This window comes from Peromyscus eremicus, chromosome 7 (genome assembly GCF_949786415.1).
Source record: "Peromyscus eremicus chromosome 7, PerEre_H2_v1, whole genome shotgun sequence".
NCBI classification, from domain to species: domain Eukaryota; kingdom Metazoa; phylum Chordata; class Mammalia; order Rodentia; family Cricetidae; genus Peromyscus; species Peromyscus eremicus.
The window spans coordinates 27,004,887-27,017,108 of NC_081422.1; the positions used below are offsets into that span (position 1 = coordinate 27,004,887).

At 42.8% G+C, this 12,222-nt stretch overlaps 1 protein-coding gene across 1 annotated transcript in view; it reads left to right on the forward strand.

Moving 5' to 3' along the window:
• Window positions 1-12,222, forward strand: part of Prdm10 (PR/SET domain 10) — a 103,869-nt gene that overhangs the window by 55,761 nt on the left and 35,886 nt on the right. The window contains exons 8-11 of the mRNA XM_059267564.1: window positions 4,217-4,289; window positions 6,539-6,656; window positions 10,801-10,930; window positions 11,730-11,972. Of these exons, the coding sequence (XP_059123547.1) occupies window positions 4,217-4,289; window positions 6,539-6,656; window positions 10,801-10,930; window positions 11,730-11,972 (564 nt within the window). The remainder of the gene's footprint in view (window positions 1-4,216; window positions 4,290-6,538; window positions 6,657-10,800; window positions 10,931-11,729; window positions 11,973-12,222) is intronic.

A 12,222-nucleotide genomic window follows, 5' to 3' on the forward strand; every position in this document is an offset into this window, starting at 1 on the left:
AAAAAAAAAAAAAAAAAGATCCCAGTCAACCAACCAACAAACAAAAACAGTAGAAAGGAAGCAATTAAATGGAAATCTTTATAATACAGTGTACATGTTTAGATGAAAACAGGAAGAGTGTTTTTCACAATTCAGCGTCACTAGATACCTATGGAGAAATGCAGGAAGAGACCTTATTTGGAAGAAACAAATAGTAAAGACAAGTTAAAATAATTTCTCAATAATCTGAAAAATGCTTAAAGGGTTGAAGCTATATCTTGGTGGAGAACGCTTGCCTACTGTGTGTAACATTCTAGGTTGAATCCTCAACATCGCAGAAGACAAAATATGAGTTACTGTCTTTGTTAGTTTAAATTAGCAAAACTAAATGGGTAAGGTATAACGAAGATGAAGGTTTTAGAAAAACAGGCACCAAGCAGGACAGTGGTGGCACATGCCTTTAGTCCCAGCACTCAGGAGGCAAAGGCAGATGGATCTCTATGAGTTTGAGGACAGCCTGGTCTACAGAGCAAGTTCTAGGACAGCCAGGGCTACACAGAGAAACCCTGTCTCAAAAAAACAAAACCAAACAAACAGAAAACAGACACCAGGGCCTGTGAGATGGTTCAGCAGGTACAGAAAGGCACACACAGGCCCGATGACTTGAGTTCTGTCCCTTGATCCACAAGGTGGTAAGATGGAACCAACTCCTGAGGGTTTTTCTGACCTCTGTTGCACACATATCCTTCCCTGAACTTGTACACAGGTGTATACACACACACACACACACACACACACACACAAATAAATAAATAAATGAGTGAATGAAAATAAATAAATAAAAATGAAAAAATGAGTGGATGAATGAATGAATAAAACAGAGACTTTGATTACAGAGTTACAGTACTTGTATAGTATGAATATTTCTGAATTGATACAAAAAATATTCTTGTCCAAGTGAGACAAATCCTTCAGTTAATCTGAGGAAACAGTTCTGGAAAAAGAAAAGCTAGCTATATTAGAATACAATAATACTATATTTCGTGACTCTAAGACGTAATAGCTTTCTAGATGCTCCATTAAGAAAATTGTTGTCCATTTTTCTGTTATAGTCCCCTCACAAAATCAGTAAAATGATTACTTCATCATTATCAAGGAAGCTACTTTATATTTGATTAGAATTCAGTTACAAATTATGCCCCACTGGTGCATGAATAACAAGGCACACTTAGCCCCAAGTCCTTTTCTTTAAAGACAGGGTCTCACTATGTAGGCCTGGCTGACCTGTGTCACTGTGTAGCCCATGCTGTCTTCAAACTGACTGGCTGTCTTGTCACAGCCTCCCAGTGCTGGGATCACAGGCTATCCCACCATCTTGGACACCCTGAAATATTTTCAAAGTAAGTATCACACTCTTGCTTTTGGGATATTTTCCCACATGACTGCTCTCCTGTCTGCAGGTCTGGACACTGCACTTTCCCATTCATTTGGATTTCTCCAGAGTTGAATTGTGCATAGAAATTAATGTGGTCTCTGATCAAACCATCAGGGACTTCCTGACGATTCTGCGTGGTGCCTTAGTGAGAGTCTGCAGATGCTCACCAACCTTGTTTTGCTTTGAAGTTTCTATTCTTGAGGGAAATGACAGGTTCAGGGGCTTTGCTTGCACTGCCTAGCAATTGTTTACAGGTCACGGGGCCCAGTAGGAAGTAAGGAGAGCCTAAGGGACTGTTCAGAAGTGATGCGCAGGCTACTAGCACTAGTTCATCAGGGCTGTTGGGTGCTGGCGTGTGACATACTTTCTGATTCCTCCTCTAACAGGAGGATTTCTCTGTGTAGCCCTGGCTGCCCTGGCACTAACTCTGTAGACCAGGCTGGCCTCGAACTCAGAGATCTTGCCTGCCTCTGCCTCCCAAGTGCTGGGATTAAAGGTGTGAGCTACCACCACCTGGCTTGTTGTTTTGTTTTTTTTTGAGACAGGGTTTCTGTGCTGTCCTAAAACTCAGCCTGCCCCATCCTCTCCCAAGTCCTGAGATTCTAGATGTCTACCACTGTGCCCAGCTTCTGATTTCTGATACGGAAAAACATACATCTTGGAACTAATGGGTTAGGACAGAATTTGTAATAGGAAAATGACAAACTTCATAAAATAGTATAACCAGAGGGCATAGTTAAGGAATAGTGGAACTCAGATGTTGTTCTACCGAAGTTCCCCTTATATAAATACCCTCATATATTTAATGCACATAAAAATTGTGCATGATTAATTCATTTAGCAGTTAATACATATTGAACTTCTGGTATCTTTCCTACATTTAAAAAAGCAGGCTTTCTCTGTGTTAGCAGACTTGTATCTAGAGGGAGAGCTAAACAGAAAGATGTAAAACAAACAATATCAAGTAGATTAAGTGTTATGGTACAAAGAGAGCAAGTAACAGGGCAGGGACCAATTTGGATATGCTGGATCTGAAGGCTCACCAAGAGACAAAGGCTGAGGATGGATGGCAGAAGGGAGGGACCAACACTGCATGCCTGGGTCAGGACAGCTCCTGGCCTGAAAGCACTGGGCATGTTTGGGTAGCTGAGAGCAGGTCCTCTGGGCTTGTTGGTAGGTAGTGACAAGGGCTGAGGTATGTATCAATGTAGCAGGGAGATTACAGAGTTGTTTGGGGATTCAGCCTTTTGGGTTTATCATAAAACAAGAAGCCAAATGGAAACACATACAACGAAAGCCATTTGTGTTTTAAGAAGACCACCATGGGGCTGGAGAGATGGCTCTGGGGTTAAGAGCACTTGCTGTTCTTGTAGAGGACCCAGGCTCAATTTTCAGCAACCACATAATGGCTCACAACTATCTAACTCCAGTTCCAAAGCCTTTGATAGCCTCTTCAGGTAAAGCACACATGTGATATGCAGACAAAATACTCATATACATAAAATAAACAGGAGAAGGAAGAAGAAGAAGAGAAAGAAGAAGAAGGAAAGTAGAAGGTCAGGTGGTAATCTAGGCAAGAGATGGTGCTGGCATGAATCTGGTAGCTGAAACACTGAATAGGTGGTGTGTCACATCTGAGGACAACCCTTGCTAAAGATTATGAAGCAAATGGAGAAACAAAAGACATTGTAGGTTTTAAGTCCAAGCACCTGTTGGGAGTAGGACATTTAAACTTGGGCATAAGAAGGGCTGCCAGTGGTAGGGCACTTTGCTAGTTCATACAAGGGGATGCATTCCCAGCACTACAAACACAAGGCAGCAAAAACCATTCTTGCCTAAGTATTAGATGAAAGCTGAGCATGTCAGCCATAGCTACTCAACAGGCTGAGGCAGAAGGTTACAAGTTAGAGCCAGTATGAGCAACATAGTGAGATCCTGTCTAAAAATAAAAATATAAAAGGGCTAGGGATGTGGCTCAGCAGTAGACTGTTTGCAAAGCATGCATAAATTCCTGGGTTCAATCTTCAAACCCACATAAACCACATATGGCACATAAGCCTATAATCCCAGGACTCAGGATCTAGAAACAGGACGATCAGAGATTCAAGGCTATTCTCAACTACTTACTGAGTTTTGAGGCCAGCCTGGGATACATGAGACTCTTGGGGGAAAAAAAAAACAAAAAACAAAAAGAAAAAAAAAAAGGTTTAGGAGTTATTGACATACAGTTGGTTGACAATGGGTATGACACCATAGAGAAAAGAAGATGGCTCAGGGTTTAGACTAAGCCTTGAGGAGCAGCAATATGCAGATGGTATGTAGACAGGGCTGGAGGGAAGGAGACAGCTAGGGAGAATGGACAGATGCAGAGGCTAAGGGGATAGGAAGGAAGACCAGTCCCAGGAGAACACAGGAGCATTTGATACAGCCCCAGATAGCCCCATGGTTCTGGTGTTAAGCTGAGTGACAGTGTCTATGATTACAGCTGTATAAAAACCCATATTTAAACGTAGAATTTTGAACTTTATTTAGGTAAAGATACTATGAATGTTAGCCTTGTGAAATTTTTAAATAACACAAACAATTTTTAAGAAGGAAGAAGAAAACAGGCAATGTATCTGGATCCTAGATGTCCTGATGGGTCACCTGCCAGATGGGTATCCTGGGGGCTCAGTATGGCTGTTGTTGCTAATAGATGTGTTAATGAAATGTCCACATATGCAGGCAGGAGAAGTAATTTAAGCATGCAAAGCACAGCTGGTGACATCTGTTGGTTCTTGATGGTGTCCTTGGTTCTTACAGGTGTGGTATGCTGCTTCCTATGCTGAGTTCGTGAACCAGAAAATCCATGATATATCTGAAGAAGAAAGGAAAGGTGCCTGGACTTTTGTGTGTGCCTTTTTACATGCATATAATACCTTTATGTACCATCTGATTTTCCCATCTCAGTATAGCTCACCAGAGCAGGTTTCTCAGAGCTACACATCTCCATTTAATCCTAGCACCAAATTACAGTGGCAGGTTTGCGTTTCTTTCCTGGGTGCTTGAAAATAGTACTTAATATAATGAAAACCTCCTCCTGTTATCAAATTAGAACCTTAGAGACAGAGGAAGATTCCTATCTGGAATTAATCATATCTGAATACATACATAGCAAGGCAAGCACTGACCTTGTTTTTAATGTAAATGTGATTGAAGTATAATCTACCTACAGAAAGGTACACAAATAATGAAGTGTATACAGCTTGGTTAATTTTCACAGTGAACACACCTGAGCAAAAAACTCCCAAGCGTACTGTCCTGATTTCTAATATCACACACTAATTGTTTATGAACGAATTGTTCGTAAACAGGATGATACGGTACATGCACATTTTTTGTGTTTGAGCATCTTTTGCCTGGACATGCTGTTTTCTTTGTTCCTGGAGCTGGGAACTGAACCTAAGTCCTTGGGCTTACTCAGCAGGCATTCTGCCACTGAGCCAAACCCCTAACTTCTAGGTGTACACAGTTTTGAGATACATCCACATTGTTATATAGAATATTAATTTTTATATTTTCAGTGCTGTTAGTGACTCTACTCACGACTGTGTAACAGTTTGTCTACCTTGTTATAGATTTAGTTGTGTGATATATTTATGATGGTAAGTACCCAGAATTAGGTCACATTTCATAGATTAAAGGGTTAAAGGCGGCCGGGTGGTGGTGGCGCACGCCTTTAATCCCAGCACTCGGGAGGCAGAGCCAGGCGGATCTCTGTGAGTTCGAGGCCAGCCTGGGCTACCAAGTGAGTTCCAGGAAAGGCGCAAAGCTACACAGAGAAACCCTGTCTCGAAAAACCAAAAAAAAAAAAAAAAAAAAAAAGGGTTAAAGGCATAGTCTTCCACAAGACTCACTTCAGACACCAGCTCCAGGGTTCTGAAGTTCCCATGCCACTTATACTTCTAGCCACAATTTAGGGGACTCCCCATACCCCTGCAGGCTTCATTATTTATTAGAACAAATCATGGGACCCAGGAAAGTACTAAAGTCAATGATTAGAGTTTTATATAAAGGATATATATATACATCAGGACCAGCCAAATAAAGAAACATAAAGAGTCTCAGAATGGAGTATTTGTGTCTCTAAGACATAAGCCTTCCTGGAGCAGTGATGTGTTGTACCCAACCAAAAGGCTCAATTTTGTTGTCCAGAGCTTTTATTGAGGCTTTATTGTATAGGTGTGACTAGTGGAGCAGTTGGCCATGTGATTGAACTCAGTCGCTAGCTTCCTTTCCTTTCTGACATATGACTGGCATCAGCAAGCCCAAAGCACCAACCTTCTAATCGCACGGTTATGTTTTTCTAGCCAGATCAGCTCCCACCTTGAGACACCTCAGAATAAAGTCAAGTAGGATGAGCGACTCCTATCATTCAGGAAATTCCAATGACTTAGAGGCTACCCACAAGGGACCAGGCATAAAGGGTATCAGATTTTTCCCCATCATACAACTGTTGGAGTTGTTGACTGTCTTGAGTACAGCTGGACTTACTCTTATGTGTGTGTTTTAGGAGGCATCTGTGCACACTCTGGTTGGGTGTACAAGTGGGAAAGGAGTTGCTGCTGGGTCATGGGGTATGCATATATTCAGGCTTGGGAGATACGGTTGGACATTTTGCTAGATTGTATTGGACATTGACATTTGCTGTGCTAAGACATTCCCTTAATTATGAGTCTTGGATCTGAAACGGGAAGTTATCTAAGCATAGATCTCCTTAATAGATTTTTTTGTGTGTCGAGGGGGTGAGATAGGGTGGTGTGATAGTGTGGGTCCTTTGATGTCTTATATAAAAGTTTTAGAGAATAAGATCCTAAACACCAGTTCTCTGCCAAACCTTTGATTTTGTAACAAGAAATTAATTCAAATAGCAGTTATTGTCTACCATGAAATAAGACTGGTAGAGCATGGGGTTGGGGATTTAGCTCAGTGGTAGAGCGCTTGCCTAGCAAGCTCAAGGCCCTGGGTTCGGTCCTCAGCTCTGGAAAAAGAAAAAAAAAAAAGACTGGTAGAGCTAGCAGGAGCTGTATCTTCCTGGTGTCTGTTGATCATAGCCATAAACTATGACTTCTCTCTCATGGCTAGTTCTTCGGGAGCAAGAGAAGAATTGGCCCTGCTATGAGTGCAATCGTCGGTTCATCAGCTCAGAGCAATTGCAGCAGCATCTCAATTCTCATGATGAGAAACTAGACGTGTTTACCAGGTAAGAGTATGAGGCAAAGGCTCACGGACTTGGTTCTTAATGCTTCTAAACCACAGTTGATGTGGGAAAGTGTGTGTGTGTACGTGTGTATGTGTGTATGTACGTGTGTGTACGTATGTATGTATGTATGTATGTATGTATGTACACAATGCATATATGTATCGCTAACCAGGTAGGCTGCTGAATACCTTGGGAAATACCTTTTTTTTTTTTTCCCCGAGACAGGGTTTCTTTGTGTAGTCCTGGATCTCACTCTGTAGACCAGGCTGGCCCCGAACTCACAGAGATCCACCTGGCTCTGCCTCCTGAGTGCTGGGATTAAAGGTGTGTACCACCACCGCCTGGCGGGAAATATCTTCTTTATTTGCTATTTATTTTTTCCAGAATAACTCATACCTACATTGGGAGATTGTTTTACCCTAGATAAATTTCATTTAACTAGATTCTGATTTGGGAATTCTTATTTTTTTTTAACTATTTATTTTATTTTATATCTGTGGGTGGTTTGCCTAAATGCATGTCTGTGCACCATATGCGTGCTCTGGTGGAGACCAGAAGAGGGCGTCAGATCTCCTGGAACTTGAATTACAGACCATTATTAGCCGTTGTGAGGGTGCTGGGGATTGAACCAAGGTGCTCTAGAAGAGCAGTCAATGTTCTTAACTACTGAGTTAATGCTCCAGCCCCCTGAATCAGGAATTCTTAAGACAGCATATACATTTAAAGTAATATGTGTCTCTGACTTTCACACTTTTCCCAGTACTATGATTTCTTCATGAGAGTAAATTATATGCTTAATCACACTATATAAAAAAGAGAGCCGGGCAGTGGTGGTGCCTGCCTTTAATCCCAGCACTTGGGAGGCAGAGCCAGGCGGATCTCTGTGAGTTCGAGGCCAGCCTGGGCTACAGAGTGAGTTCCGGGAAAGGCACAAAGCTACACAGAGAAACCCTGTCTCAAAAAACCAAACAAAAAAAAAAAAACAAAAAACAACAACAAAAAAAAAGGGTTGGGGATTTAGCTCAGTGGTAGAGCACTTTCCTAGCAAGCACAAGGCCCTGGGTTTGGTCCTCAGCTCTGGGGGAAAAAAAAAGAGAGACAGAGGAGAGTCATGTGGGATGAAGTAGGCAGGAGCCAGATCAGATGGTACAAATTTTTTTGTTTGGTTTTTCAAGACAGGGTTTCTCTGTGTAGTTTTGGTGCCTGTCCTGGATCTCATTCTGTAGACCAAGCTGGCCTGGAACTCACAGAGATCCACCTGGCTCTGCCTCCCAAGTGCTGGGATTAAAGGTGTACACTACCACTGCCCGGCTCAGATGGTACAAAATTTAAACTTAACAAAAGTGTGATGGATAGTCTTTAGGATACAATGAAAACATCAGTCTAGCTAATACAGGGGTAAGAATGAAGACGGAGAGTCTTGATAGAAGTTATTCAACAGGTCAAGTGGAGGATGAGACTTATTTAGAGAAAGGTGGTAGTAATGGAACAGGTCCACTTTTATAGGGTCTGGAAAGATAGACAGTGACATAAAACCATATTTAGAAAAGTATGAAAAAAGATGCTCTAGGGTGGAACCATGTAATTGCCTGCAATACTGAGTGTCCATCTTGGGATCATGGTCACAAATAGGAAAGTATGTGTGCTGTTTTCCAGCTACAAGAGTACTAGTAGAGAGAGAACTGAACGATAGAGGCTTGTGGTTTCATTACACACGTCAACACAGGGAAAATGAAGAAGCAGCAATAAGGGTGGGGATCAAAAGCAAACAGTGTGACTATAATGATGGTCTGGGAGTGCCTGCTGTGGAAGAAGAAGGACAGGGTTAGAAGTGGGTGCTAGAAGCCAAATCCAGATACTAGAGGGAGCGATCTGGAGAGCGAGAAGATAATTTCTGGTGGACAATGCATGGATTTGGGATAATGGAGTTTTATACTAGGAATGACAAGGGCTAGGGTGTGACCACAGGAGTGAAGGTCTTGGGAGGGAACAACACAATGTTCGCATATCCTAAAAGTGTGTACATGGCTCATTGTAATATTTTTGTACTACATTATGACTTCTGGTTGGCATGCCTGCAGTGTCTGCTTGATCTCCGAGGGCAAGAACTGTCACATATATTGTGATGTCTCTGATGCTTTAGCATAGCATTTGACACATAGATAAAATGTTCACTAACTACCTGTTAAATTTGTCACGACCAATAAAGTTCCAATTTTGGATATATACTACTAATAATGAACAAGTATCAAAAATTTTTTTTTCAAGACAGGGTTTCTCTGTGTAGTTTTGGTGCCTGTCCTGGATCTCGCTCTGTAGACCAGGCTGGCCTCGAACTCACAGAGATCCGCCTGGCTCTGCCTCCCAAGTGCTAGGATTAAAGGCATGTGCCACCTCCGTCTGGCACAACTATCAAATTTTTAAGTGTGATAATGCCATCATGTTTTTATATGCATTCACACATATGTAGAATTGTTAGGATTTGGAGATGGTCCCTGAGGTATTTACAGATAAAAGTATGCCTGAACTTTAATGGGTATATATGTAGGGAGGTAGTGGGGATATAGATAGCATAGACTGGTCATAAGTCTTAAAATTGAGTATGAATATATTGGCTCATAATTCTTTTCTCTCCATTTACCTATATTTAGAATTTTCCATAATAAAGAATCTTTTAAAAGTTCCCGGAGTCCAGGTGAGGTGTTGGGTGCCTGTAGTGACAAGTCAGGTGGACACAGAGACAGGACGATCCCTTCAGCTTAGGAGTTTTGGACCAGCCTAGGCAACATAGTAAGACCCCATCTTAGAAAAAAGCAAAAAAAAAAAAAAAAAAAAAAAATTCCTGGAAAAATATATTTGTTTAATGGCTGCATGGAAGAGTGAAACATGATCTCATTGATATCATGTGCACCCCACACGCCATGTTAGCTCTTCATTGCTATGACAAAGTAAGTGAGAAAAATAATTCAAGGCGGAGAGGATTATTTTGTTTGTAATTTCAGTCTTCTATGGTGGAAAGGGCATGACAGAGAAGAGCTAATGCACCTCACAGTGCCACACAGCAGTGAGAGGACGCCTGTGCTGTAGCAGTCTCTTTTTCAGAACATTGAGACTCCCAGTCTGTGGGGTGGTGCTGTCTGTATTTAGAGCAGCTCTCTCCCACTTAGTAAACCCTCTCTGTAAACAGTCATGCACACACAACACAGGTGTGCATTGCTAATGTCCTGGGTGCATCTCAGCCTAGTCAGGTTGGCAGTCAAGGTGAGCCGGCACACATACCTTCCAAAATAAATGTATGATGCTCTTTCTGAATCCACTTGCCCCACTCCTTGCCTCAGCCAGGGCCTCACACATGCTGGGCAAGTGCTATACTGCTGACTGTATGTAATCCAATCTCTCTCTCTCTCCCTCTGTTCCTCCCTTCCTCCTTCCCCCTCCTCTCATTGTTTTGAGATACAGTTTGTTGTGGTCCAGGCTAACCTTGAACTTGCTATGTGGCTGAGGGTGATCTTGAACTTCTGATCCTCCTGCTTCCACTTCCTGAGTGTGGGAATTACAAGTGTGTGCCACCATATCTAGCATATGCAGTCCTGGGGATGCTAGGCAAGCACTCTACCAGCCGAGCTTCATCCCCAGCCCAGGAGTCTCATCTGATAGGGACATTTTGCCTTTTGGGAATCAGATAAAGGGAATGACTTCAGTTTGTGTTTACTTAACTCGTTATGGAACAGTTGAATTAGAGATTGGTTTTGACTATCTAGAAAGCTGTGGAAAGCAAGACTTTTGTGAAGTTAGCCACATTTCTGGGAAGGAGTAGGAGCCGAGGAAAGGAGGAAGAAGAATGGACTGAATCCTGGAGCGAGCAGTAGGGCAAGCATGGCCTGTCCTGTTTGCGTTCCTCAAGTCCTTTCAAAAGCAACGTGTTGTCGTTATTTTAGCTCTTATTTCCCCCCAAATTGTTAAGACATCTCTGGGCTGTAGAGAAAAGGTGAGAGATGTAGGAAGCACACATTAGCAGCGCAGTGGTGTCCATCAGAAGGAAGAGCTAGTGGGAGTGATGAGGTGAGGGCAACTAGAACCGCTTAGGGAGTGATGCTGGGGGTGCCACGTGGTGACTGTATGTAACCCAGTCTCTTGTCCCCAGAACAAGAGGCAGAGGAAGGGGTCGAGGCAAGAGGAGATTCGGCCCAGGCCGGCGACCCGGGCGTCCTCCAAAATTTATCCGTTTGGAAATCACCAGTGAAAATGGTGAAAAGAGTGACGATGGGACACAGGTATTGCGGTCCAGGGGGCTCCTTCTAGACGCTTGTTTGGGGATACTCCACTGTGCCTGGCTTGAAGTACCTTCTGATGTTTATAATCCTGTCGTATTAGAGTATTGTCCTGTTAACTAAAGTGGGATTGGAACAGTGGGGTTTTTGTTGTTGTTTTTGTTTCTGTTTTTTTGAGACAGGGTTTCTCTGTGTAGGCCTAGATATCCTGGAATTCACTCTGTAGACCAGGCTAACCTCGAACTCACAGAGATCCGCCTGCTTCTGCCTCCTGAGTGCTGGGATTAAAGGCGTGTGCCACCGCTGCCTGACCCAAAAAATGTATTTTCGAATGTTGCTTACAATACAGATTTAACTTTGCTGTCCTAAAGATTTGAAATTGACTGGAGGTGTTCTAGGAGGGCTTTACTTAATTCACTTAATCCCTTAGAATGACTGATATTCCAGAAAGATTGTGTCAGTTTCCTTGTTCTGTGACCAGAGATGTCTTACAGTTTTTGCATTCTGCACACATTTACCTGTTAACTTTCTCAGAGGAAGAGTATTATTTTCTGCACCATAATGCTAACCATTTTTTTAAAAATTGTAGCTAGGCTAGGTGGCATGTTCCGTAGTCCTAGCTGCTCAGGAAGCTGAGGCAAGAGGACTGTTTTAGCTTAGGAGGTTTTGGCCAGCCTAGAAATGTAGCGAGACCCTCCTCTTAAGTAATTAAATAGCAATGATTTGAATTTGAGCCAATAGTCCTTGTACTACTGATCTTTATGGAGACAGGGAGGTAACTCCTGGTGTTTGCAAAATTCAGGACTTGCTGCATTTCCCCACAAAGGAGCAGTTCGATGAGGCTGAACCAGCTGCTCTGAACGGACTGGATCAGCCAGAACAAGCGTCCATCCCAATCCCCCAGCTGCCACAGGAAACCCCGACTTCTCTGGAGCAGGAACCAGAAACTCACACCTTGCACCTGCAGCCACAGCAAGAAGAGACTGTAGTGCCTGCCCAGACCACTTTGACAGCGGATGATATGCGAAGGGCCAAACGGATCCGAGTAAGTGGGAAAGTATGCACTCCCTGGCTAGCTGGTTACATTCCTCCTCCTGGCCAGCTCTCTCAGGGCTTTGTGGCCCAGCCTGGTGACCATTCACTTCGAAATCTTGCATCTAGCCTTCCAAATGCCCTTTGTATCGCCTTACTTTGCAAAAGTGCTTTTTCTCAGTGTTTCTGTTCATGGCAAGCTGACATGGTTGTCCTAGAGTCAATCAACAAACATAGTTATGGCACACAGAGGCCGGCCTTTG